The sequence below is a fragment of the Colletotrichum destructivum genome, chromosome 5 (genome assembly GCF_034447905.1).
Source record: "Colletotrichum destructivum chromosome 5, complete sequence".
Lineage (NCBI taxonomy): Eukaryota > Fungi > Ascomycota > Sordariomycetes > Glomerellales > Glomerellaceae > Colletotrichum > Colletotrichum destructivum.
In genome coordinates this window covers 52,992-79,722 of record NC_085900.1, presented here as the reverse complement: position 1 = coordinate 79,722, position 26,731 = coordinate 52,992, and the positions used below count along the sequence as shown (strand labels likewise).

The 26,731-nt window shown below is 51.5% G+C and overlaps 8 protein-coding genes across 8 annotated transcripts; 3 read left to right on the top strand and 5 right to left on the bottom strand.

Annotated features, from left to right (window-relative positions):
- Positions 1 to 433: 433 nt before the first annotated feature.
- On the bottom strand, positions 434 to 2,967 carry CDEST_07605 (Putative peptidase S53, activation domain, Sedolisin domain, peptidase S8/S53 domain superfamily; the record flags this gene model as incomplete). Its single annotated transcript, XM_062923764.1, has 8 exons — positions 434 to 479; positions 537 to 643; positions 728 to 1,527; positions 1,599 to 1,822; positions 1,879 to 1,999; positions 2,054 to 2,282; positions 2,445 to 2,601; positions 2,726 to 2,967. 8 exons carry the CDS (start codon positions 2,965 to 2,967, stop codon positions 434 to 436), a joined length of 1,926 nt encoding a protein of 641 aa, XP_062779815.1.
- Positions 2,968 to 4,120: 1,153 nt separating this feature from the next.
- CDEST_07604 (uncharacterized protein) lies at positions 4,121 to 5,538 on the bottom strand (the record flags this gene model as incomplete). The annotated part of the gene is made up of 3 exons (XM_062923763.1): positions 4,121 to 4,240; positions 4,324 to 5,207; positions 5,304 to 5,538. The coding sequence occupies 3 exons, from the start codon at positions 5,536 to 5,538 to the stop codon at positions 4,121 to 4,123; spliced, it is 1,239 nt and encodes a 412-aa protein (XP_062779814.1).
- A 225-nt stretch (positions 5,539 to 5,763) lies between these two features.
- CDEST_07603 (Putative basic-leucine zipper domain-containing protein) lies at positions 5,764 to 6,026 on the bottom strand (the record flags this gene model as incomplete). Its single annotated transcript, XM_062923762.1, has 1 exon — positions 5,764 to 6,026. The coding sequence occupies exon 1, from the start codon at positions 5,923 to 5,925 to the stop codon at positions 5,764 to 5,766; it is 162 nt and encodes a 53-aa protein (XP_062779813.1). The 5' UTR covers positions 5,926 to 6,026.
- A 1,118-nt stretch (positions 6,027 to 7,144) lies between these two features.
- Positions 7,145 to 8,791, top strand: CDEST_07602 (Putative sugar transporter, major facilitator superfamily, MFS transporter superfamily; the record flags this gene model as incomplete). The annotated part of the gene is made up of 2 exons (XM_062923761.1): positions 7,145 to 7,273; positions 7,409 to 8,791. The coding sequence occupies 2 exons, from the start codon at positions 7,145 to 7,147 to the stop codon at positions 8,789 to 8,791; spliced, it is 1,512 nt and encodes a 503-aa protein (XP_062779812.1).
- A 1,139-nt stretch (positions 8,792 to 9,930) lies between these two features.
- Positions 9,931 to 11,059, bottom strand: CDEST_07601 (Putative mycotoxin biosynthesis protein UstYa; the record flags this gene model as incomplete). The annotated part of the gene is made up of 5 exons (XM_062923760.1): positions 9,931 to 10,193; positions 10,242 to 10,326; positions 10,407 to 10,531; positions 10,611 to 10,733; positions 10,822 to 11,059. 5 exons carry the CDS (start codon positions 11,057 to 11,059, stop codon positions 9,931 to 9,933), a joined length of 834 nt encoding a protein of 277 aa, XP_062779811.1.
- Positions 11,060 to 12,526: 1,467 nt separating this feature from the next.
- Positions 12,527 to 13,484, top strand: CDEST_07600 (uncharacterized protein; the record flags this gene model as incomplete). Its single annotated transcript, XM_062923759.1, has 2 exons — positions 12,527 to 12,590; positions 12,685 to 13,484. 2 exons carry the CDS (start codon positions 12,527 to 12,529, stop codon positions 13,482 to 13,484), a joined length of 864 nt encoding a protein of 287 aa, XP_062779810.1.
- Positions 13,485 to 15,881: 2,397 nt separating this feature from the next.
- CDEST_07599 (uncharacterized protein) lies at positions 15,882 to 16,790 on the top strand (the record flags this gene model as incomplete). The annotated part of the gene is made up of 1 exon (XM_062923758.1): positions 15,882 to 16,790. The coding sequence occupies one exon, from the start codon at positions 15,882 to 15,884 to the stop codon at positions 16,731 to 16,733; it is 852 nt and encodes a 283-aa protein (XP_062779809.1). The 3' UTR covers positions 16,734 to 16,790.
- An 841-nt stretch (positions 16,791 to 17,631) lies between these two features.
- CDEST_07598 (Putative cation transporter) lies at positions 17,632 to 20,476 on the bottom strand (the record flags this gene model as incomplete). Its single annotated transcript, XM_062923757.1, has 3 exons — positions 18,680 to 20,476; positions 18,495 to 18,619; positions 17,632 to 18,435 (listed from the first exon to the last, which is right to left on the bottom strand). Exons 1-3 carry the CDS (start codon positions 20,118 to 20,120, stop codon positions 17,632 to 17,634), a joined length of 2,370 nt encoding a protein of 789 aa, XP_062779808.1. The 5' UTR covers positions 20,121 to 20,476.
- Positions 20,477 to 26,731: the final 6,255 nt, after the last annotated feature.

Below are 26,731 nucleotides of genomic sequence, written 5' to 3'. Positions count from 1 at the left end.
GGAGATTGGAGGATGTAGAACGATTGAGAACCATCGGAATGCAAGCCTCGGTTTGGCGAAAGTGCTGGTTTTGATGTACTACGTTATTCAAGTGGACCAGATATTCGAGATTGTAGTTCAAAACGCTTTGATAGAGTGACAAGTGATTCACTCTGAAGAATCCGTATGACAGAGTGACCGTGCTTAGGTGACAGTGCAATGCAATTGATATCAAAGATGAAATAATGATTTTGTTCTCGTTGAGCTCATAATCCCGAGAATCAATGACGTTGCTTTACGCTATGCAGTATCTATCCAACTGGTTCACGATTGTTGGACAATGGGCTGCACAGAAAGAGTTGTTATTGATCCTAGTTGTATGCTAAAAAGACCAAAACCTTCTTACCACTCGCCATTCTTCTGAGTATCCGTCTAGAAATCTGTTGTACCCCGTTCAAGTGCCCGTTAGAAGCTTCCGAAGCTTATCAAAGTTGGGAGAGCTTTTACAATAAAGCATTAGTGAGTTTATCAGGGTGGAAAGACCTGTGTGGACTTACCCAAGTCCCGTAACGGGATCCCAGCCCTTGGCCGCCGTGAAGCCGGTCGAGTTGCATCCAGGGTTGCTCCCTTCGATGATATCGTTGAAAACCTCAGGGTGGGCGTACTTGAGCAAGGTCAGTCATATGCGAGAGTTGAACTAGATCGGGGGAGGAAATAGGTGTGGGTGAGTGCGCAGTGAAAGTCATACCAGGATGGGGTGCACAAAACCAAGGGTGGGCTGGCCGGCAGCGATGCGCTCCTCATTGATGAGGGTCAGGACAGAGGCCCAGATAGGAGCCGACATGGAAGTGCCTCCCACGACATACCACTTTCCGCCCGATACCAAGATGGCCCTATCCCCCACAGCAGCGACGTCGGGGAACCCGCGGCCGACGCGGTTGTACACGCCACTGCGGACGTCGGTGAAGTCGCCGTCCTTTACCGGCTGCTCGTACCCCGAAAACGGTAGGTCGGGGGCCACAGTGTCCAGGTACTGCCGCACTGCCTTCTTCTGGTAGTCGGGAGTAGGAAACACGTTGCTGAAGCCGCCGCCGCTGGAGATGCGGACGGACGCGACCTCGTGCAGCGGCAGTTCGTGAGCAGAGGGCGTCGAGTTGCTTGAGGCGCGGTTCAGCTCAGTGGCGCCGACGGACAGCACGTAGGGGCAGTTGCCGGCGAAGGTCGGCATGAAGACGGTGTCGCCGGCGCCGCCCCGGAGGCACTCGCACTCGCACGAGCCCTCGCCACCGACGCCGTTGTCGCCCGCCGCCATGACGACCGTCGTGCCCTGCAGCGCCAGCTTCATCCACTCGTGGCACTGCCGCTCCTGGTATGCGTCGGGCAGGTACGCCTCGATTCCGACGTACGATATGGAGATGACGTTGGTGGGCTTGAACACGCCGCACTGCAGCGCGCCCTTGTACCCGCCGTAGTGCGGGTTGGGGTACACCGGGTCAAGGTCACTCGGCGCCGCTGTGCAGTAGCTGCCGTCAATGGCATCCAAGAAAGCTGCCAACGTTCGGCTGTCAGCAGGTCTGATAAGGTGAAGAGCCTCCCAAACGAAAGAGTGGGCTTCATACTGTTGAAAAACCCTTCAAAGCTTCCCTTGTACTCGTAGTACTGGTCGTCGACCTGGTAGAGTACTGGCTTTTGCGGGTGTATCAGGGGCCAAGCTATGTCAAAGTCCAAAGCTGACTCCAGCCCTAGCTTTGTCGGGAACACCGGAGAGCCTTCCTCGATGGCGCCGATGGCGCCGTCAATGAGACGCTCCTCCGGGTACGTCCCTGGGGTCACATCCCACGACCTAGAACGACATTAGGTCCAAGACCATCCATGTCCCGATGGAATATGAGCACTTACGGATAAAGGGTGCTCCATAAGATATCAAAATCCTTTAGACTATAGTGGCTGTTCTGAGCCTCGAATATTCCCAGCTCGTTTCCAGCCGCGGAAGTCGTTCCGTTGGGAATTCCGTATTGTGCTGCTCAACGTCAACGCCGACACGATCGTGAGCTACGAAGCAAGTATATCTCACCTCTGGTGCACTCGGCCGTGATGTACGTATCACAGCTAGTCGCATTGAGACTGGGAAAGCCTGGCAATGGGGTAATGGCGGGCTTGACATGGCCTCGCTTAGCCTTCCCCGGCTTAGGGAGGGTAATGGATCGCGAGCGCAGCCTTGTGCCGGGGGTCACGTAGTCGATATGCTCATGTACGTGGACTGGGATGTGGTATTCCTCGGTGGCAATGTCTTGAGAGCCGTCCTAGTGCTCCCAGATGTAGAAGTCCGAGTAAAGGAGCGACTGCAACTGGCTGGTATTGGCGTCAAATTGGATCCACTACTTGCACATGTAAAGTATCAACCGAGTGTATGCTCCATGGATGATGTGACGGCGGCGATATTCCCACCATGATGCACCACCTACCTGTCTATTGGCTGATTGCCCAATCCGGCTGCGAGAGATGCCGCAGTCGACCAACCAGTCGACGACGATGTCTACGCTAGTCTGTGCAGGGGCAAAAAAGTCGATGACTTCTTGGGGGCTCATGTGCTTCCCATAGTTGGTGGAATGTGGATTGGCGCTTTACGCAGTGCCAGATCAGTCAGTTACAATGTTTTGTTCATAGTCCCCAATTGCATCGCTGCAGCTGTGCCGTCTATGCTTGGAGTGTGTGGCATGCGGGATGTGCAAACAAAATTACATACATATCCATGAGCTTGTCGTGTCCTGCTTCCAGATTGGACTGCTTCAGCCCTATCCGCACTGGCAAGACGACATGGTCGCTCAGCCTCTGTGTTTTCGTCCACTTTTGGCCGACCGAAGGTGCCTGGCGCTGGTGCAACTCGTGGGTCCGCGGGATGACCCGGTCTCTCGGTGACGGGGCGCCCAAGGTCCCCAAGGTGAGCCAAGCGGCGGTTAAAAAACGGGAAAGGCGGAGCAGCAGCATGACAAGCTGAACAAACTTATTAAGCAGAAGATAACTCAAACAATGATTGGTTCAACCTCCTGTGGTCAGGCGAGTGAGAGTTGCTGTATATATTGTGCCGGAGCTCTTATGACTTGCTCCAGATTCAGCCTGGCACACGAACCAACCCCGGCCACTCGGTGCGATACCGACTGACACTCTAGTTGTCGAAGCGCTAGAGCCTATCAGGAGCCTGTCAGCTTTCAAATGCAACCATCAACATGCGTGGTCACAGCCAAGGTGACAATGCATAAGCATACGTTAACTTAGTGTTGCAGAGGCACCTTTCGGGTAGGAATAGACAGAGGAAAACGGCTTGTATTGCCTACATGTAAGACTGCCTATCCTAGTGTAACTATATACTGCTGATAGAGTAGGGCTAGTCTAGATCTAGCTAGAATAACAGTTATTCTAGGCTTCAGCTTTATAAGGCTGCAAAATGCCTATAAGTGTATCATAATACACCCTCTTAGACAAATACAACGTCCCTTAGACGTTATATACCTACAAAAGGTTAAATATAATAGATATCATCTAAAAGAAGGTAAATTAAGGTAATAATGCTTTGTTACAGCCCAACCAGTTGGGTGCTGGCCGGCGTAACTATATATTGCAGAACAGGGGATAATGATGCAAGTGCATCATTACCGAAGCTTTTGCTTTGTGCCACAGTTAGTTGCCCTGACTAGCTTGTAACATGCTTACTTGTAAAATGATACATATTAAAGAAATTATTATATAATGCTGCATTTAGTATGTAAATATATAGTTCCCTTTATATTATTAGAAGAAAATATAGGACAAAATAAAAGGCTTGTATAATATATATATTATAATTCTTTTATATAATACTAATATCTACGACGGGGTGGATTTGATCGGGTGTTCCCGATTCTACAACTAACCCACCTGGCCTCACGGAGCGGACCGGGCCGCATGCCCAAGCGGAGTATTAGTGGGCTGCAACGCTCGTGGAAACGGCGTGCACACTCAATGACCTAGACTGTGGCCAGCGTGGCGCACACCGACACAAAGACTCCTGTAGGATTGAACTGTTCAATCCGATTGTATCGCACGCCGAATGGCCATTAGCACCAGGTCGCTCACGCAGGACAGTGACTTATCAGGAAAGTATTCAAGAAGAATGATAGTCTGTTAAAAGGTAGACGTTGATACATGCCACCATGACCCTCTCATGGGGCTGCAATCCTGCCCTACGCGCCAGCTCTATCATCATAGACCACGTCTCTGGAACCTACGCATACCCCGTCCGTTCATTAGCCCTGTGTCTGCTCCAAAAAGCGAACCCCAAGCAAGTTCCCTGAGCATTTTACGTACCGAGGTTTGCAGCGCTGCCTGGTCCTTTTGCAGGAACTCGCTAATGTCCAGGGAAGACAGCACTTCCCGGATCCGACGGGCAATCTCCCTCCGCTTCGTATGGAGACCGGCGCTTTGTTGGTCTTGAAGGGACGGCTCCCGCAAGGTAGAGGAGGCACGGCGGCGCAAAGGGGACGTGAGAGGAGCACGCGAGCCGTACAAGGCCCCGAGCTCGTCGGAGCATATGCCTTCTGCCGACCTCACCATCTCCTCGGCGTACGCGCTCCTCTCGCGTTCGGTCCACGACTTGTGAGAGGCTTGTAGGTCCGAAAGCAGACTCCTGAGTCGCCTCGTGCGGCTGGTCGCCTGCATCGGGCGCAGAAAGCAGTCCTCCGACAGCTCCGATGTGTAATATGTCGACGTCATGGAGTCGATGCTGTCGAATCCGTTATCCTCGACGATGTGCAAGACGCGCTCGAGCCTGGATTCGAGGCAGTCATCGTCCGTATCCTCATATCGAGCCGTCGAGTGCCGTCTACGCCCATGTGAGCTTGCGCACACCGGGGGGGTCGCCGTGGAGAGGACCTTGGAGGAGGCCGGCCTCTGCGGGGCAAACTCGTCGCGTTCCGCCTTTGCCTTTGTTTTGCGTCTCTGCGGGCCGGCATCGTGACTGTGGTCCCGCTGCAGGGAAAGAGGGGTATGACGGGTATAGTCGAGCGCTGGCTGCTTGGATACATCCGAAGACGAGGAGGACTCGCTGTCGAAACCGGACCCGTATCTTTCGGGTCTCGCCCGGTGATTGGAATGGGAACCACGGTGGGCTGCTACCGGGGGCGCCTGGATCCCTGCCATGAGAGTGGCGGCGACCGGGTCACCGAGTTCGTGTGTCGGGCCATAGGTCTCCGCTGCTCGGCGGTAGTGCGCTTCCTGTCAGCCTGGGGAACTGTGCGTGGTGCAGACGAGTCAACCCAAGACTCGGTCTTGTCAGAGCATGGACTCACGCCAGTAGTCTCCCTCAATCAAGTGCATGAAATCAGCCCCGACTGGTTGTGCCTTTGCCTTCCTGGCGGCACCTGCGTGCCTTTCCGTGGGCTCCGGGTGAAAGCGCTGCATGTGTCTCAGGGCAATCGCTGGCCACTCGGCCTGTTGTGATTGAGACAGGTCGGCCAGGCCCTGATCGTGCGCGCCCGAGATTTGCAACTCGCTTTCACTTCCCCAGGGCGACTGAGAAGGCATGAGGCCGAAGTGCGGTCCTGGGAACGACGTAGGTAGGGCATGATGGGATGGAGGCGTAGGGAGCGTCGGGTTGGATGACATGTCATGGTCATCATTCTCAGCGCCCGTGGACTGCGAGCTTGGATTTCTGCCATGACTGCCGTGTTCTCGGCCATCACCAAATCGTTTTCCTAATGGCATTATCCCACAGCGTCAGTCAGCCTGGGTCAATACAAGGTTGGGTCCCTACATGACTCCCCAGGGGGGGGAGGGGAGCAGGCAGGAGGAGCTCGGTGTGTGCTCACGTTCACGGTGTCTTCGCTGGGCCAGTCTGTTCCGCGTCCGCTGCCTGTCCTCTCTCGATACCACCAGCTCTCCGGCCGTGGGCTGTTCGTCGATGCCCTCCATCAGGTTCAGCTCGACCTCCAGTGCGACAGAGGCTTAATTGGAGGTGTGGGGTGGGGGGTTTACGCAGGGAAGATATAAGACGGGTAGGACACGCGCAGGAGCTATCCGCGCTGCCGCGAATACTAAGAAGTACTAGATCGCAACAAGCTTTCCAAGCTCTTTAATAGTGCAGCGCCAATGGTGGCCCCCAAAGCTTACACTTTAACCGAGCGGGAATTCTTCATGCTGACTGGCGGAGCGCACCAATGAGTGGGCATAGTCGACTTCTCTGTTTCCACTTATGCATTGGACGAGACCCGGCTCTCGCTACCCCGGAGTGGAGCTCGAGTTGCGTGCTGGAAGATACAGGAATGTCACTGGAGTCCCAACCGATGTGTGCGAGTGAAATCAAGACTAGTATGTTTTGCTAGCGCCACGGATAAGCATAGATACGGCTGTCCCGGGGCCACGAAATGGCGGCACAAATGAGAGAGCGCCCGCGCCACAACGGCACAAGCACTGTTGGCAGGCCGTCATAGGCCGTCATAGGTCTCCGTGAACGGGTTCGAGCATCACTGCTGTGCCGCTGTGTTTCGCCCCGTCGGTCGGGGTAACGCGTCTCGTGGGGGGCTCGGAGACCCCACGTGAGAGGCTGTTTTACAAATCAGCTGACGTGAGAGCCACTTTACTATGCTTGTATATACCGGAGAGTGCAGCCAGGTGCTAGTACTACCCGGGCGGATGGATTCTCGCGCATGTATGCGGGGGGAAGAGGGGGGGATGCAATGTAATCTTGTAGGAATATATACGTGAGAGACGTGAAAGAACCTGCCTCTCTGGTGATAGCTCGCATCTGCGGGCGTTATGAATAAGCCAAAGTTCTTTTTCACACATGCATTCTGTGTCTCTCTCTCTTTCTCTCTCTGCTTCCTTCGTGTAAATCTCGCATTGTTGTCCGCCACCTCCCGCTCGCTATTGGACGCTTGTTGGTGCACTTTTGTCATCGGCGCTCCTTCAGACTTCCCCGGTCCGTCCCCGGCCCGTCTCCGTCTCGTCTTATGCAAGAAGGGATCAACCACACCTTTATGAGCCTTGTCGGGCACAAAAGCAGGTCGTTCCCCTGTCTCACTCCCACCCTCAAATCCCGCATCCATCATCGTAAGCGGGCAAAAGGCTACCCGACGCCACTCCCGTCGAGACATCTCGCCATCCTTAGCGCAGGCTCCAGACCTGTGACGCCATGAGTTCCCCGGACGAAAAGGGCGAGAAGGATGCTGCCGATGCTCTCACTGCTCCGCCGGTGTCCAACATCAAGCAGGAAGCCAACCCAGCTCTCGAGGTCGGGGTCGAGGCAGCCGACTCGCTTCTGGTGCGATCCCACGCTCCTTTCTCTCTCTCTATCTCTCTCTCTCTCTCTCTCTCTCTCTCTCTCTCCCCGTTCCTCTGCTCTCAACTCCGTCCGTTTACACTTGTGGCTGGTATTGACAGCTATCCGCGTCTATAGGTCAAGTGGGACGGCGATGCCGATCCGCACCACCCCTTCAACTGGCCGCGCCCGCGCAAATGGGCCATCACCATCCTGCTCTCCAACGGTGGGCTCGTCACCCTCATGTCCGGCGCCATGCTTGCGCCATCGCTCCACGCCATCGCCCAGGACTTCGGCACTGCCGAGGAGGAGGCGCAGATTTTCCTCTCCATCTTCGTCCTGGCCTTCGCTTTCGGCCCCATGGTCCTCTCGCCCCTCGCCGAGGTCTTCGGCCGCCGCCCCGTCTGGATCCTGTCTAGCTGCTTCTACATCCTCTGGAACACCGTCGCCGGTTTCAGTCGCACGCCGGGCCTCATGATTGCGAGCCGTGTCCTCTCCGGCATTGGCGCCAGCGCCGAGTTCGCCGTGACGCAGCCCGTGCTCTCCGACTGCTGGGTTCCGGACGAGCGTGGAAAGTCGTACGCCATTGCCACCTTCATCCCGCTTCTCGGGCCCGCCATAGGACCCATCATCGGAGGTGCCGTCACGCAGTCCATCGGCTGGCGGTGGACGTTTTGGATTCTCTCCATCTATGATGCCGTCTTGGTTGTCATCGGCTTCTTTATCCTCTCGGAGACGTACGAGCCCATTCTCTTGTCCAGACAGGCTTCCAAACTCAGCAAAGGTACGGGAAGGCCCTACTTTACAGACGCCGATCGCGAGTCCCAAGGATTGGGTGTCAAGCTGTCGCGGTCCCTCATGCGGCCGCTGCGGCTTCTTCTCACGCAGCCCATCCTTCAGGTTGTCGCTATCTTCCTCGCCTACAACTTCGGCATGCTCTACATTGTCCTGTCGACATTTGCCACCCTCTGGATCCAGCGGTACGGCCAGACCGAGTCCCAGAGTGGGTTTCACTACATCGCCTTGGTCATTGGCTACACGATTGCTGCACAGGTAGGCGGCAAGGTCATGGATCGTCTTTGGCGCTACCTCAAGGCGCGGTCTGGCGAGAACACAGCGCCCGAGTACCGGGTCCCGCTCATGGTTCCCGGTGCCGTCCTGATTCCCCTCGGCCTCCTTCTCTACGGCTGGACTGCCGAGCGCCACACTCATTGGATCGTGCCCGACATCGGCATTGGCATCTTCGGCTGCGGCATCATCCTCAACACGCAGGCCATGCAGGCGTATGTGGTCGAGGCCTTTCGCAAGTACGTAGCCTCCGCGTCGGCAGCGGCGCAGTTTCTGCGCAGCATTGCTGGCTTCGCCTTCCCAATCTTCGCCCCCGTCATGTACCATACGCTGGGCTATGGCTGGGGAAACAGCATCCTGGCTCTGACTTTTGTCGTCATCGGATGGCCTGCCCCCTTTCTCCTGTGGCGATACGGTGCCAGGTTGAGGGCCATGGGGAAGCCGCAGTGGTGAGGCAACGTCTGGCGTTTCTGGTGCGCTGTTCTGATCCAAACTCGTTTTGCCTGCCTTGGAAAAACCGAGCACGCACGCGTACTCGGAGAATCGAATAGCGTTGTACGATGATCAGCGCGCATCCCTGGGGCCCAAGGTACATCCCTCACTCCTCCCGATTTTGAGTTACCCTATGTAGCTGGTCTGTAACGTGTGCTTGTCGACTGTGGGCTTGGAGAGCCAGTCATGTGCGTACAGTGGTCTCGGAGGCCTCCTGTAGCAGTGGTCAGATAGGAAATAGCATCGATAAAGAGATTATAACGGCTTAGTGATTAGACAAAACAAGACACAAAACCGTAAACAGATATCCAGCAAAGACGGTTGCTTGGCCGCCAGACCCCTTCACGGCCAAGAGAGCCTGTCTGGCCTTGATATATAATACCCGTGATAATCTACCACCTCACGGTTCTATACCCCTTTTTTGTGGCTTTGACCCGTATGGCGCTCTCGAGGTCTCTGTAGCGTAGCGGTTTTGGAGTCCAAGGTTCCATCCAGTCTCATGCGAACTCCTCCTACCCTTTCGGCGGATGTTACATTCTCCCCGTCATTGCTTGCCTTGTCTAGCTAGTTCTCGATACATGCCTAACTATATCCATAATACAATCGTCCGATGCGCGTTTAGCTGTTCACTTTACTGCCATAGCAATTTCTACGTTGTACCTTTGCGTTCCCCAGTCTTTCGTCTATTGTGGACCAGGTTATCAGCTACTATAGTATCGTTTAGTGGATATAACTGGCTGGCGTCGGTTTTAGTTGTCATATAGTGTAGCTGCACTCGCCACTTTTTGATCAAGGCTCTAAACATTGTTGAACGTTTAAAGTTATACTGTATTGTGGTAATAGGTTTACCCTTGCAGCCAGAAGGCATTATTCTACACTCACGCCACCAAAGTGGTATGCATGGCACAAGGAAATAACAAGACAAATTTCGGCGCCCCTAACATCCTCTCTAAAAAAAGAAAGTCCTCTGGCATCTCATCAACGTTTTCAGGGACCATGCAGGTCGTCCGCATCTCCACCATGCGGGTACACCACGCCTGTAACACAAGGTCTTGGTCAGAGGTACGGCCCTGCAAAATCACAAGGATGCTGAGACTTCTCTACGTACCGAGCTCTGGATTGACGATCAGGCCGGGCTCGTAGATGTCAATGGCCCTCTCGCTGGCCCAGCTCGAGAGCCGCGGCCAGTCGACGCATTGGTGCGCCGTCCCGTTGGCGCCGGGCTTGAGGATCCCCGGCTGCCAGCTATAAATGACGGGCCCCACGTCGCCGTGGCACATGGCGAACTTGCGCAGCGTGTTGAGGCAGTGATCTATATCCCCCATGCAGGTTCGTGAGATCAGAATCTGTTCCTTATTTGGCTCTAGGAGACGAAAAAGGGGGGGGGACGGGGGGTTGTAGCCAAACGTACCGCTGTGCGACCTGTGCTTTCTCTTTGTCTCCGCGTCGGCGTCGGGCCAGTACATGTCGTTCCAGACATATTTGTGTAGCCATCTCTAACAGACGGCAAGACAGGGACATCGTTAGATACACCGACGTCAAGTTGGGCACCGCACCGGTTGCGAAATGGACTTACCACGCAGTGTAGCTCATGGTAGACGTTCAAGCTCCCCGCGTAGCCGGTACCATCACTCAGCGCCACCGCCTCGCCCTCGCGATGGTACGCGACTATGGCCTCCCGGCTCAGTCTGAGGTTCATTGCTGGGCATTGACAAGAATTAGCGGGCTCGCCTCTTGGACCTGACGTGGCAGCATTCGTGGATCTAAGAGGTATACTTACGCCCCAGGAGCTCCGCCCACGCCTTCTCCAGCGCCGGCCGCGGCGGGCCGATAAAGTCGCCGTGCAGGCCGTTGCCCGAGTTGAACTCCTGCACGCTCCAGTCGATGGCCTCGTTTGCGGGCGCTTATCACAGTAGTGGCAGGTCAGACACAGCCAGACAGACAGACCCGCGGCAACAGGAAGAGGGGGGGACGGCCAGAACAAAACTCACAATACAGCATCTGGCCGCGCAGCTCGGCTCGAGTCCGGCCCAGCAGCACGGCCAGGCCGACGGCGGCGACCAGCTGCACGATCAAGACGGCGGCGTAGGCCGCCACGGCACGCTTGCGCTGATACCACGGGACCGGGCGCTCCCAGCGTGGGTTCTTCTTGCGCGCGTCCAGGAGCCGGTCCGTCGCGTCGTCGCCATCCTCGCCGTCGTCGCCCCCGCCGTGCTTTGGCCGGCCCATTTTGGCGAAATCTTGTTCCGGCTTCATCACCGGCTTCTGGTCGAAAAAGTTCCAGGAGGTAAGGGGCAGGAAGATAGGACTTGTCTGGTAGTAGGAAACTGTATAAGTTTAGAGCCACCGTATTACGCTTGGGTGCGAGTATGGAATTGTGCGTATTGCTGGACTGTCGAGACGCGCGGGAAGCTGGACGGTATGACTGGCCGCCTACCCCAGCAACCACGCGGGAAACAAACACGCCAATAGAGTCCCAAGAGACCATCTGCCGTTTTCCTGCATTGTCACTGTCCTCATTCTCGAGTCGGGGCGAGGCGCTTGCTCGCTGTGACCTTGCAGAAATCCATCAGCGGGCGGCACACGCCGGTTTCGATCGACTTGCCAATCACGATGCTGCATTTCATTTCTGCTGTCATGCCTGCATTCGGCTTGAAAGGCTGACGCAAGAATGCAGGCAGCGGCAGGATTAGGCTATACCATGTTGGTCTACTGTCAGGCTTGGTCACCAAGCGATGACACGACAGCCCACCCGATGACATGACAAACATGAGGAATGTGCAAATATTCACAGGAACGACTAGGCAACCGCGAGTGTAATTACCGCTGTGTGAGTTTATTGAGACTTAATTGTGATACTCTGGTGATCAGGCACCCTTTGCTGTTGACAGAGTATTCGCCGCCGAGTAGCTTGCAACGATCCTTCGCCCTGTGGCCTGGGAACGCGCATTCCTGACGGTCCCACCAGTCGTATGCCAGCATTTTCTGTAAAGCGGATGTATGTAATTTTCTGCTTGCTTAGACACCATCACTGCAACTGGACGCTCCACGAGACCAAGGAGAGGTGGAATTTGTGCATGTTTCTGCAGTGACAGTATTACCATCACCATCTTCGGACGTGGCTTCCGACATATCAGGTCTCTGCATGGCTTACACGCGTACCGTGACGACCCTTTCAGTGATGGTTCCTCTTACAGAAAGCACGAATGTAGTACACTCTACAAGCCAACATGGTCGGTTGACTGTTGTTGGCCGTGAGCGTGCGAGCCGGGAATGTAATGTCATTGTCACCTCTCAAATGACCCTGCGTCGTTTTAGAAGAATTCGAGATGTCAATGTGTTTCGAGAGCCAGCATTGCATTCTGTTCTCGGGAGCATAGAGGTAACGTAGCAAGAGTGACAGGCAGTCGATCGGTCTGGGCGGTTGGTCTCCCCGCCGAACAGGCTCTAGTCGTATGCTGAAGCCGCGATTGGAGATGGCGAGCTCAAGCACAACGAACTCCATCCATCTCACGATGATACATAAAAGAATCGTTTCACGATGGGTATCTCTTGTCTAGAGTTCCAGCAGCAAGCCCAAGTCACTCAGCCTCCATCAAATCCAGTCGCAAGAACACCAGACCCTAGGTGAAAAGTCAAAGAAACCAACACGGCCCCTTTCTATCTTCCAGCCTGAACAACCTCCCAAACGCCAAAATGCAGAAAGTCGCTCTTCTTGCCCTGATCTTTGCCGGCACTTCGATCGCCGCGCCTACTGGTGGTAAGATATGATGTTTCCAGCTCCCGAGTCTCGTTGGATACTACAGGGGCGTGTTTCACGTATTAAGTCTCTAACAAATCTTTCCATCTTATAGCCGACAAGCGCTCTGACGCAGATGCTGCCACACTCTACGTTGCCGACAAGCGTTCTGACGCTGACGCTGCAACCCTCTACGTTGCCGACAAGCGCTCCGACGCTGACGCTGCAACCCTCTACGTTGCCGACAAGCGCTCCGACGCTGACGCTGCAACCCTCTACGTTGCCGACAAGCGTTCTGACGCTGACGCTGCAACCCTCTACGTTGCCGACAAGCGTTCTGACGCTGACGCTGCAACCCTCTACGTTGCCGACAAGCGCTCCGACGCTGACGCTGCAACCCTCTACGTTGCCGACAAGCGCTCCGACGCTGACGCTGCAACCCTCTACGTTGCCGACAAGCGCTCTGACGCAGATGCCGCCACTCTTTACGTTACCGACAAGCGTTCTGATGCTGATGCTGCTACTCTCTACGTTGCCGACAAGAAGAAGCGCTCTGACGCAGATGCCGCTACTCTTTACGTTGCTGACAAGAAGAGGCGTTCTGATGCTGATGCTGCTACTCTCTACGTTGCCGACAAGAAGAAGCGCTCTGACGCAGATGCCGCCACTCTTTACGTTGCTGACAAGAAGAGGCGTTCTGATGCTGATGCCGCAACCCTCTACGTTGCCGACAAGAAGAAGCGCTCTGACGCAGATGCCGCTACTCTTTACGTTGCTGACAAGCGTTCTGATGCTGATGCCGCTACTCTCTACGTTGCCGACAAGCGTTCTGATGCTGATGCCGCTACTCTCTACGTTGCCGACAAGAAGAAGCGCTCTGATGCCGATGCCGCCACTCTTTACGTCACCGACTAAATGTACCAAGTGAGTACCGACAGCCGCACAGATCTTCTTAGGCCACATACTTATACGAGACAGTTCATTGTGGTCTGTGGTTTTCCTGCCAAGAGGCCAACATGAACTTCCATCGCCGGTTGAGAGATGAGACTGCGACTGGCTTGGCCAACTCAAGATTCAACAGTAATTCTCGTGGACCTACAGATATGGCGTTCGTAGGATGAAATCAAATGATGGGTTGGGACGCGTGGAGCCCGGGCTACTTCGTCCCTGGTTCACACCCGCTAGGAGAGAGGGGGTCTGGTGACCAAACTGTAGCTCAACATTGGTACACTCGTTTGGAAAGGCTGTGTAAAGATCTCTCACTCGTTTAACACACTATGAATTAAATCGCGTTTTGGAGACGTACATTATGCTCTAGGCCACTGCACACCTATCGGACAGCATCGCGTCCCGTAGGATGGCAACGAAGTGATAGTAGACGGGGTATATCCACGGTCGCGGCGTTGGTGGTGGAGGTGATGCTAAACATTCCGAGCTGTAAAGTGCCATCACAGCCTCCAGGCACGTTCGGAAGGCGGAGGAGCAGAGCTAGAACCGGGGTAAAAGCCGGGGCTGGCCGAACCCTTGTCCCTTGTCAGGCGTAGGGATGTTGCGATTCTGACGGAGACTGTGACAGTTGACGTACTCGATGCTATTGGAAGTGGTGAAAGAGACACACGGAAGAACAATGATCCATGGCCCTGCTGTTGAAGCCGGAAGGCTGGCTCGACGACCTCCTGGGCGGTCGGGCTTTTGGGCGTGTCACCGGTCTTGACCAAGACTTTCGAATGGGCTCCCAACCCTTCGATGATGTCGAAACGTCGATGGAAGCTGGGGCCTTTCGTCCTGGCCTTTCATCCGGGATCGGGAAAAATGGGGCCGGGAAAAATGGGACCAGGGACCGGTGGATCCAGGTCTCGAGCGGGCAGGCGGGGCCATTGCAGCGAGGGTGCAGAGCCCATAATGGCGAAAAAAGCTGTACTGTTTCCCTGTCATGCGCTTCTTAGTCAAGTTACACATTGAATAAAGCGCACGCCACCAAGCGCCATTCTCACTACCTTACATAAGTTGTCCTAGTGATTTTAGGACCATATAGTATTGAGCCTAAGCATCACTATTGAACACTAAGATACTACCCTCCTACTACACAACACCAACACACCCTAACTTTACCAACCATCTGACAGGACACTACATTCCACAGCCGCTTCCGGGCTCATAGGCCGCAGCTGCGTAGAAGGCATTTGTAAGTTACTGTCTTGTAGTCCATCCGCCCTGTAATCCTCCAAGAAGACGCTGGCAAGCTTACAGCAGAGGTCTTAGACCGATGTTTGGAGAAAGAGTCTCCTGCGTGCGTTGAACGATGGTAGGGATGGCTTTCTGGAACATTTCTGATGCGTCTGAAAGATAAATTTGCTCCCACTCGGTGTCGTCGTCTAGTTCGCGGAGTATAATGTGGATCGAGGGCTCCTATTCCGACACATAGTCGGTAATAGACCAAGGGGACGCCCCAGAAGAAAGCAGCTGCAATGCCAAACGAGCATCGGAAAGCTCATTGCATTGAAACCGGAGATATTCCTCTAATCCGGATCAGCTCTAAGGGATAGCAAGTAATCCCCTGCGCTCGCGTCTGAGTCACGCGTCCTGCTTATAACATTGCGTAGTGAAGCGGTTTCCACGCAGGAAAGTGGGATAGGCTGGAGCTGCGAGTGAAATGCAGTCACTGAGCCATCGCACAGGGGCTTCGAGGTCGACTCTTGGTCTAATGAGCCTTTTGACAAAGTCGTAATGACCCTTCATCACTGCAACGTGCAGAGGAGCGGCCCATCCCTAATCGCATTTCGTGTTGTTCTTGTCTATTCCCATCCTGTCGCGTTGCCGTTGCGCATTGTCTAGTTAAAGAGCGCATCGCTTCGTCGTGCAACCCGCGAGGAAGAACCATGCTGGGATCTGCACTATATGCCGCCGCGGTCTTTAGGATATCTAAGTTTCCGACTTCGGCAGGACCGACAGTAACAAGGCGTATGTCCTTCTTTGATGGCTCTACAGTATAGCTCTCGGTAGATGACGTTGTGCAGTTGACGGTTCGTACGTATCAACGCGGCCATATCACGCAACTCACCTACATGTGCGATATGTAGCCAAAGCCAAGTCTCGGTAGGAAGGGCCATGGCTACCGTCGTCCGCGCGCACACCCATCTTTGTTTGAGAAATAGTCCGGAAGACAGCTGCTACTCGAAGAGCAAGCCTGAAAAAAAGAAAAAAAGAAAAAAGCTCCCGCGAGGTGTCATCACACGCTCCGTCAAGCTTCGTCCGCCCCCTTAATGGCCTAACCGGCCCTCTTCCCCTTTAGTCCTTGGCACTTTAGTCAGCATGCATGCCAAGCAAGCCGTTGATTACCATGGCCCGAGTCCGCCCCTCTCCCACAGGCTTTTCTCCCTCAAAACAAAGTCCGCAAACGAGAAACCAACGATGGCGAGTTTCCAGCCCATCGACATGGCAATAGCCAACCCAAAGCCCCGTTTCGCAAGAGATCCGGAAACGAATCGGAGCTCAAGGCACTGTCTACTTCAAATGGCCAACTACGATGGAAGTCATAATTACCCCTATTGTTGGGGGCTCACCATCTTTCGCACCGCTTACGGATCCGATGAGGCGTTTACAAAGGCCATTGAGCGGCTCAACATGTACGCCAAAGCCTGGGTTTACGGTGACCTCGCTCGCATGCCAAGAGAAGAGCCTAAAGACCCCCTGCCTGTCCAGGAGCTTTGGAATCGATACTATAGCGAGATCGTAGAGGACCCGGCACTATCTGGCGCAGATGTGGAAGAGGTTGGGAGACGATTCGATGCCTGGGTCAAAAAGAATTTCGACTCTACCGGCAAACGCGACGTTCCTAATGCCCGTTTTAGATTCTGCTTGATGCTCGATCAGCAGAGTATCGATACGATTCTGGCTATGCCCGAGGACCCGGAATCCCTTCGCGACGATCCACCCAAAGATAAGCGTTGGATCAAACTCGTCACCGGAGAGCAATGGGCTGACCGAGGATGGCCGAATCGCGGTAGACTATGGGGTCGTGCGGGAATACCCGAATTCTGGCCAATGTGGTTCGCCATAGAGGATCCAGACTTTATCTACGAGGAACAGGGATGGGCTGAGGACCAGTGGTCCGAGACTAACGGGGCCCTGAACTTTTGGGGTATTCCAGGCATTGACTGGTAGTATTCTTCTAGTGTAGTAATCCTAATGATGCTACGTCACGCGTCACTTTAATTTCAGAGCTCTTCCGTACCCTCCCAGTCATACGTTGGCCCGGAACAGTACGCGTTCCCGATCATCAAACTGCTCGTGCACTCCGAATACTCACTCCCAAGTGAGGGGTTAGCGGCAAAAAACAGAGCAATGTTGACGTCCGATGATAAATTGAATACGGACTACTCTGCATGAGAGCAAGACGGTTAATGTAGTATTCGGAACACATCTCGGATTGGGGCATCATCTCCAGGAATCGAACCAACGCTACTGAAGTCGGCAATCAAGTCTGCAACTATTAGCCTCATCATCCTATTCACCGAGTTGACTGACTGTCTGAACGACCCTTACGGCTTACTTACCATTGTAGTAAAGCCCGGTTTCTAGATCATTAAGATACGTCTCGTTGTATCCTGCCCATATGCGTCCCTCATGTAGAGTAGGTATCTTCCTAGAAATATTGTAGCCCTGACATCCGATATTGACGTTAAGCGAGACTATGGACAACAGGAGGGTTTCTAATTATCTCTTAGGTCTAGAGCGCAAGCAGCAGATAAGTCGCGTTCGTCTGCGCGTCTAGAAGGCCCATGCACAGCCTGTTAATTGTTCTACTAGATCTTGAACTCAGCGGCGTACCGCGTTTCTTCATCTAGAAATAAACTTCTAATATCCTTAATCCTCTATTTTTACATTTATAAATAGTCTTACACCTTTGGATTCATTTGTTGATTAATAACTTCTTATGTTCGCTAAAGGTTGTTAGAGCAATAGCTAGTAGTGCTGGGAGACACGAAGCAGCAGGACCTAGCAGTCTTAAGCGTGAAATGAAATCTATTTTGTCCACCGCCCGTCTACGGGCAAAGTCTATTCAAAAATTCCGTATCTCTAAACTAGTTCGGCTCTTGCCCAAACTCCGTCTGATCTCAGCGTCCTCATTCTGCTTCTTAACATTGTCCCATCCAGGCAGCTTGACGGCATGGTCCAGCGCGACCGGGAGGCCCCTGTGCCTGCCACGGATCATCATCATGATCATGACCAGCTTTGAGCCCGTGTACCAGCCGCCGGCGAAGCTAAACGAGTGGTCCGGCAGGCCTATGGACAGCCCGATGTTGGTGTATCCCGACACGATTTCGAACAAGAAGTTGAAGACACTGTAGGAGCGCGGGTCCGCGATCGAATGGGACGTCTCGATCAGTGTGATTAAGAATAGCGCGAAGGCGATGGCCCAGATATCGTGCGACAATTGCCCTCGGAGGTGCTGCGACACGAGGCTCACGTGGCCCTCGGGCGTAGAGGCGGAGCCCGGCGGCGCGTTCGGGTTGTCAAAGTTGATGGCAGCAGACCGCTTCAGCCGCGGCCTCGCCGTCACACCCACGCCCTGGAAGTTGTTCATCCTGCTCTGGATCTGCCTGCCCACGAAGGAGGTGCCACGCCGGCCGATGGCGGCTAGTTTCTTGACGGGCTTGGTGGAAATGCCCGACTTTGCTTGTGACAGGCCTGATGCGGAAACTGCTGTTCGCTCTGTGCCAAGGGCATGGCCAAACGTCGGTTCAGATAGGAGGGGCCCAAAGGTTGGCAGGAGCTCATCTGTCGACTCGTTGGCAGTTGAGTCAAGGTCCTCGGATTTTTCAGGTTCCGTAGCGTAAATTCCTAGTGACCGTTCTTCGTACACCTTGAATCGTGTCAGTGAGAAGAAGCTCATGCCTCAGCTAGACTAGAGATCCCACTTACATTTGAGTTTCGCATGACGATAATCTCCGGATATGCGGAAATGTACATTGCGATGACCCACAGGACCAGAACGTCAAAATAGAGGCTTGACACAGGAACAACCGCAAAACCTGTGGAAGGGATGCCTGAAGGCAGAGCAGTCAGTCAATTTCTAGGCAAAAAGGGAACCACTCTTGGTGACTTACTCAGCGCCTGAAAGACGGCCAGCCCGACACGCTTTCCAACCGGGTATGCCTCAATAGCAGAGTTGCCGATGCTAAGAACCAACAACAAGACCCAGTCCATAATCGTGATGGTTGAGAACATGGTGACAAAAACAAAATTGGCCTTGGCAGGGAACATCATCATGTACAGACGACGGGGGTACTTCAGGATGAAATCGAAAGCTTCCTTCCAGACAGTGTACTCGTCGTCATCAACAGATATCTTCAAAACCAAGCTGCAGAAATAGACGGTTGCTCTGAGGAACGCAGGGAACGCAGCATTTCCAGCCAGGGAAAGGATGGTTACAATGGTCAAGACGAAGGCATCGTTGTCAAAGGCTGCCACGCCTGCGTCGAGGAGCGTCATTCCGGCGTTATTGAATGAAGAGATGGCGAGAAAGATGCCAGCCCACCAGGAGTTTTGAGAATTGACGGCCGTTATACTCTGGCTGTGCCCGTATGACCAGGCGCCGAGCGTGATGGCCCCGAGGAGCTGCCAGAGGGCGAAGTAGACGCAGACAATGGTAAAGAGAATCTTAAGCGCCCGGTATTCGACGCCACCCAAGTACTCACGTTGTTCCTCCGTGAGGTCGAAGAACTGGCCGTTCCTGCCGACTGACTTCTTGTTCTCGTGGATGAATGTTTTGAAATCGAAGCTTTCTGAGATGTGCTGGCGGCCGTCATCACGACTGAAAGGCCTCCGCCTGGTGGTGGCATTCGACTTGGGCGAGAGCGGCTCGGTGGAGCTGGTGGAGACGCCGAGCTTCCGGCCCTCCTCGATGGACTCCAGCATGCCGGAGGGTGCAGACTCTTGATCGGTGGTCTGGCTTTGGCTCCGGTCGTGGCCCTTCTCGCGCGATGTAGACCCCGTGAGCTGGAAGGCGTCTGCCTCGGCTTGCCGCTCGTGTCTACCCTTCTTTTGCTTCCGCTTAGACCCCTTAAAGGACGACATGACAGGAAGACCAATCATGGCTCCAGCCATGCCAACTATGGTGCCAGTCTTCTTGATCCTCCTGTTTCGTTCGGCCTCGACGATGTCCTCGAAGCGCTTCTCAAAGACGCGGGCGCGGAGCCAGATGGTGAAGATGGAGACGAAGACGGGACTGCCAAGAATCATCATCAAGGCTATAATAGCCTGCTGGGCGGTACTGAGTTTGCTGATATCGACCGTGTTGAGTCCGGATGTAGTAAAGGCGGAGATGACGAGGAAAAGACTATCGATGAAGCTGACGCTGTTGGCCGGGTGTGACAGTCCGTGAAAAATGCCGGCAAAGATGAGCCCGGTCAGTATGAAGTAGGCGTAGTGAACTGTGATGAAGTTGACCGGAGGCAGATATGGCCGAACGGCGGCCCATGATTCGACCATGCAGTCCGCCGTGGCGGGATGGTCGGCCTTGAACTTCTCCCATGGTCGCCATGCCATCGCTGCCAATGCTCACCCAGCGGAGGTGATGGTGTGCGCAAGTGACGCGAGCAGACAAGGCACGGGCAGCTTCTCGTAATGCGCCGGTACTTGGAATGGGAAAAAGAAGGGATTAGCCTTGCAGGACGAGAGAAGCTTGGATGGATTGTCGGAGCATTATCTTGCCGATGCCCAAACGCAATTGATGAGGAATCGTTGCGCTTCCCCCTGATCGACTGCAGGGCTGGCAGGGCGCACCACTGCCTGGTTTGGAATCGTATCCGATTGGCAGTCTGCAGGAGCGGCTTGACCCGGGCCCACCCATTCTAATGACAGCTCATTACCCGTGAACAGGGAGGGGCCAGGGCATTATTAGACCTCAGGTAGGCCAGTCGTTTCATAGGGCGCTGATCCTTCATCAGGTGCTCATGTTGCCAAGTCTCGCTACTAAGGTCATGATTCATTTATCAGATTGAACGGGCTTAAAGCAGTGTGAGGAACGACCCCGGCGGAATCTATTTCCGCCGAGGCCTAAAGTAGCAAAGGAGGCCCCTACTGTGAAATGGTTCGCGCGCCAGGGGCCTGAACCGTGACGTGTTGATTGCTTGGTCCTAGTACTACTCGATGAGTCCTTCGGAACTACGTTTCTCAGGTACCTGGCTCACCCCGCTCAAATCGCGCGACTTCAGGCCAAGCAGCTCTTGGATAACCGACGAGTCGTCTCTAATTCAGCCATCTAGATTGTGCGAATTGAATCGTCGGTTGGAAAGATAGTGGAGCCACGATGATCAGACCGTGGCCCGAAATCCCCTCGCGACGCCCATTCCGTCGATAGGGGCCACCAACCGCCGAGAGATATAGTGTCAAGGGTTGCGCTATATACTAGATAAGATATAATAAGGTATAAGCTACACCTAGGGGGCGGGTAGATGGCTTATAGCACTGTGATGCGCATGCAGTTTTACGCTAGAAGAGGTTATTTATTATAGTCGGCTTTCTATAATAGTGTCTATTAGCAGAAGCTAAGGTAATAGTGCTATTAAATAGTGCTATAAGTTGTACTAAAAGGACTAGGTCTTTAGAGGATATAGTAATTAGTTGTATACTAGAATAGGCTACATGCGCAAAAGCAGCACCTACTAAAACAACCTACCCTACTAAAACAGTCTAGCAGCGCTGCGCGCTGCTAGGCTGTTAGTAGGGCTAGAAGCAAAAGTAAGCCCTACTCTTATGCACTTAGATTATTAAAAGTCATAAGGCAATAGATAGAAGCTTTAATTCTTAGATCTAATTTACTTAAAGTAAGTAAAACAGATTATAATTAATTAAGTAAAGTCCTCTAGAAAGTGTAGGCAAAAGTATAAAATTAATGCTAATATCTGCTGTAATAGTCTTAAGTCCTACTATCTAGCTAGGCTAATTCTATCTATTATATATAATTAGATCTAAAAATCTAAGAGCTAAGTAGATCTTATAATCTTTTCCTCCTTATAGCTCTTATAAGCTATACTACCTTATTTTAATACTTAAGCCTATTATACTTTAGTATAGTAAGTGTTACGACCCGTCAAACATAACAGGACCAGGGGACGCCCCCACAGGGCACCTGGCGGTTACAAACAAGTTATACCCGCAGACACAGGAAACCAGGGTGCACTCCCCCAGCGCAGAAGAACTATAATGCAAGGTCACGTGGAGATAAGGAAGTAAGCAACTGATTATGCGTGAGCACGATTGATCACGACGTGAGCGCTTACACGCCCTACTTCAAGTAATTACTCCATACAACACCTAGATTACTAGTAATCAGGTGAAAACTAGAACCTCAGCAACAAGCACACAGGACTTGTATATAGGATAGACTTAGATGGACTTAAGGACAGACTTCTATAGCTCTTTAGCAATCAACTTTGTAATTATCCCCTTAGATACTCTTAGCACCCTTCACTAGTAACCAACGTTACAACCCCTTGTTAAGTATATAACTGATTACTGTATCCTCTAAAGACCTAATCCTTTCAGCACAACTTATAGCACTGTTCCCTAGCTTCGTTGCCTCAGCTTCTGCTAATAGACACTACCACAGAAAGCCAACTGTAACACTTTAATTGCTCCTGTTCAGTAAGTTAACCCTACAAAGCTAACAAACAGTATCAACAAAATGGCCACTCATCACACTCCCACTTCCAGCTCCAGCTCCCAGGGCCAGCAACAAGCCAGGAACCTCACCCAGGAGTTAGCTAAGAACCAGACCATAGAGGACTTCCATCTGCCTAAACTTCAACCTAACACTAACAGAGAAGTCTCTCTCACCAGCAAAGTCTACAACCAGATTCGCGCTAAACTAGGACAAAACAACAACAACCTAGCCACTACTTAGAAACTTATTAACAAACTTATAAAACAAACTAAGATTCTAAAGAACAAAGCAGACCAAGCTACATCCCTTCAGCAGGAGGTCCAAACCCTCCAAGCTATAGCCAACATCATCCAGACTCCAGTAGATAGACGTAAGAAACTTAAGCTCAACTCACCTATCACCTATAATAGAACCCTAGGGACACTTAAGGGATTCCTCATCTAAGTCAAAAACTATTAGAATTTCTACTAGAGAAACTTTTGCAGCAGAACTAAAAGAGTCATCCATGCTGCAACCTTCTTGCAAGGAAGAGCCCTTCAGTAGTTCAAACCCTTCCTTAAAGAGTATCTCAACAACAAGACCCTCAACTATTACTCCAGCAAAGTTAGGGACATATTCGCCAATTTCCAAGGATTTAAAGACGCCTTAAAATCCCTGTTCCAGGATCCTAATAAATCACAACAAGCAGAAAGAGACTTAGCCTACTTACGCCAGACCAAGTCTGCCACTACCTACGCAGCAGAATTCAGAAGACTCTACACCTAGCTCAAGCTCACTAAAGACACTAAGATCTTTATGTTCTACAGCAACTTAAAGGATGAAGTCAAGGACAAGATCGTCAAGCTTAATCACCCAGAAGACTTCCTTTAGTACGCCAAACTCGCTATTAAGATTAACAACCGCCTCTATAAACAACGCAAGGAGAAAGGCAAGAAGCAAGCCCCAGCCAACTCAGCCAAGAAATACCAATAGCAACCTCAACAACAATTCCAGCAGAGCCACCCTCAGCGCAACAGGCAAGCCAAGCGCCCTAGAGGAAACTACTGGCAGAACAACCAGAATTGCAACAGCACCGCCTATAGATACCACAGCAGCCCTATAGACCTCAGTATAGCCTAGAAAGACAACAAGATACAAGACTTCAAGTGCTACAACTGCAACAAGCCAGGACATATAGCTAGAGAATGCTAACAACCTAAGAAGCAGCAATTCCAACCAGTGCCTAAGAAAGGCCAACAAATCAACATTACCAACAAAGACACCCCCTACACCTTACTCTCATAGACTGCATACTACAACAACAACTGCCTTACCCACTAAGACAGCAAAGAACAATCAGGATAGTATCCTAAGACCCCCTAGACTCTAGCTATAACTAGGTCAGGCTACAAGAAGACAGGGATATACAAAACCCCTAAGGAACACCAACAACAGTGCATTAACATCCTACAACAAGCCTGCAAGATTGCAACCTACCAAAAAATCCCTAACGCAAGGAAAGGACTTAAGAAGGACAACACCCCTAAGAAGAAGGAAGCCTAAGAATAACTAAAAACCCTTACTATAATGCAAAGGGGCCCTAACTAAAAACTTACACACAAAATCAATAAACAACTTAACAAGATGCTCCAGACAGAACAGCTTAAAGAAGTTAAGAGACCAGCCCTTTAAGGCCTGATAACATCGGACGGCAAGATTGACATCACTGCGCTCAACCAAGTTGCAGCAGCCGACCCAAGAGATCCACGAACATGGACCCCCCAAGAAAGGGAAGCGTACGAACGCGCTGCAAGCGACCACCCGCAAGGGTCAGACAGCTTAAACTACAATTCAGAAGAAACAACCAACTACAGAATCATCCCTAGTCAGTACTACAAGACCTACATTGCATCCAGCTCCAAAGAAGAGAACCTAGAACCCCCAAAGCAACCAGAATACCAGATTATCCACCCTAAGAATAACAACTAGTTAGTCTAGTTTTATAAGATAGCATACAAAAAGAACTACCTGCCTACACTACTTATACTAGGAGACCACCCCCTACTAAACCCCAACTATAAGGACCACAAAGACCTCTTTTAGGCAGAATATCTAGACAACAACTGCAAAACACACAGGAAGGCCAAAAAGAAATTCTACTTCTACCCTCAACAATACACTAAAGAACCTATTCAGGATGTCTACCTATGCAGACAACTCCTATTCTAGACAATGCAATACTACAAGGAAGGAAACATCGCAACCTTCACTCCAGACCCTAAATACCCCATGTCGTGCTACAACGACGACAAGGGATAGCAAGAATGCAAACACAACGAATGCCTCATCTACTCCAAAGCTAAGGCGAAGGCCTGGCGGAAGGCACAGAAGAAAGGAACTCAACAGTCAAAAAACTAAAGACGCCTACAATAGAAGGGCAACGTACGGCGACAACCCACAAGACCCTATATGCAACTTACGACGCAGCACATTTCAACCTGGACATCAAGGTCCAAGGACAGCAGGCACACGCAATCATCGACAGCAGCGCCCAAGGAAACTTCATCTCACCCAGACTGGTAAATAAACGACAGATACTATAGCAAAAGAAGGAACACCTATACGCGTTACAGACGGTTGAAGGAAAATAAGTCAAGTATGGTGGCAGACTTATTGTTTTAGAGACAGTGCACCTCCCTTTGCAAGTTTATAGCCAGAAAGAAGAACTCCAATTTAACATTATAGAAATAAGAGACATTAACGTCATCCTAGGAATTACATAGTTACAAAAGCACAACCTACAAATAGATTAAAGAACTAGCCAACTCCAATAGACAGATTTAGTCACTAAGCAGCACTACAAGAGTTAGGCCTTAAACAAATCTTTTAGAGCACCTCTTAACAATACACCACTACAGAAACCACAAACACAATACCTTACCTATCTCTAGGAGATACAGCCTTCTAAGACAGTAGCCCCAGCAGCATCAGATCAGGGATTAGATCCACTCCTAGCTATTCCAGAGGAGTACCAGAAGTACAAAAAGCTGTTTGCCCTAGAATTAGAAACAGGCTTACCAGAGCATAGACCTTACAATCACAAGATCCCTCTCATCAAAGGCTCCCACCTAAAGTTCCATCCAATATATAGACTTAACAAAACAGAACGCAAGGCACTTAACAAGTACCTTAACAAGAACCTCAAGAAAGGATACATCAGGCCCTCTAAGTCATCAGCAGGATACCCTATCCTATTTATACTAAAAAAGAATAGCAAGTTACAACTATGCATTAACTACCAACAGCTCAACAGCATTACAAAGAAGAATTGTTACCTACTACCACTTATCTTAGAACTCCAAGATTTGCTATACAGAGCAAACTAGTTTACAGCCCTTAACCTCAAAGGAGCCTACAACCTGATCCAAATAAAGGAAAGCAAAGAATAGAAAACAGCGTTCTAAACACACAAAGGACTCTTCAAGTACCTTATCATGCCTTTCAGACTCACCAACACACCCGCTACCTTCCAAACCATAATCAACTACATCCTTAGTAAATTTATCAACATATTTGTTGTTGTCTACCTTAACGACATCCTCATCTTCTCACCTACCCTTAAGCTACACAAGGAACACGTACACAAAGTCCTTCAGAAGCTCCAAGACGCCAAGCTACTAGTAGAAGCAGAGAAGTGCGAATTCCACAGTAAGAAAGTCGACTTCCTAGGATACACCATCACACTAGGACAAATCGAGATAGAAGCAAAGAAAGTACAGGCAGTCAGGGACTAGCCTACACCCCAGAACGTCAAGGACATCCAATCGTTCCTAGGATTCATCAATTTCTATCAACAATTCCTCAAAAATTACGCAGGAAGCGTGCAGTGCATCTAAAACCTTACACAAAAAGACACCCTATTCAAATAAACCAAAGAACGCAACAACGCATTCAAGAAAGTCAAACAACAAGTATCCTCAGAACCTATCACTCAAATCCCAGACCCAGATAAACCTTTCAAAGTTAAGACCAACGCCTCAGACTTCACCATAGGCAGACAACTCAGACAACGCAACAAAGAAGGAAGACTGCATCCTTATGCCTTCTTCTCTAAAGCATTCCACAGACCAGAATTAAACTACTAGATCTACAACAAAGAACTTATAGCAATCATTAAAGCATTCCATAAGTAGAGACTACAACTATCTAGTATAAAACACAAAGTTCTTGTGTACACAGATCACAAGAACCTTACACATTTCACAACCTCCAAAAACTTGAACAAACGACAAGTCAGATAGTCAGAATTCCTTTCAGAATACAACTTCAGGATCATCTACAGAAAAGGAACTAACAACAGCAGAGCCAACGCTCTCAGCAGAAGGACAGATCACAAAGTTCCTATCCTAGAGGAGACATAAGTCATCCTTAAGACAGACAAGAATAAAGACCTTATTCCAGCACAGAAGCTCCTTATAATTGCCAGACAAGTCATAGTTAGCACAACCAACAA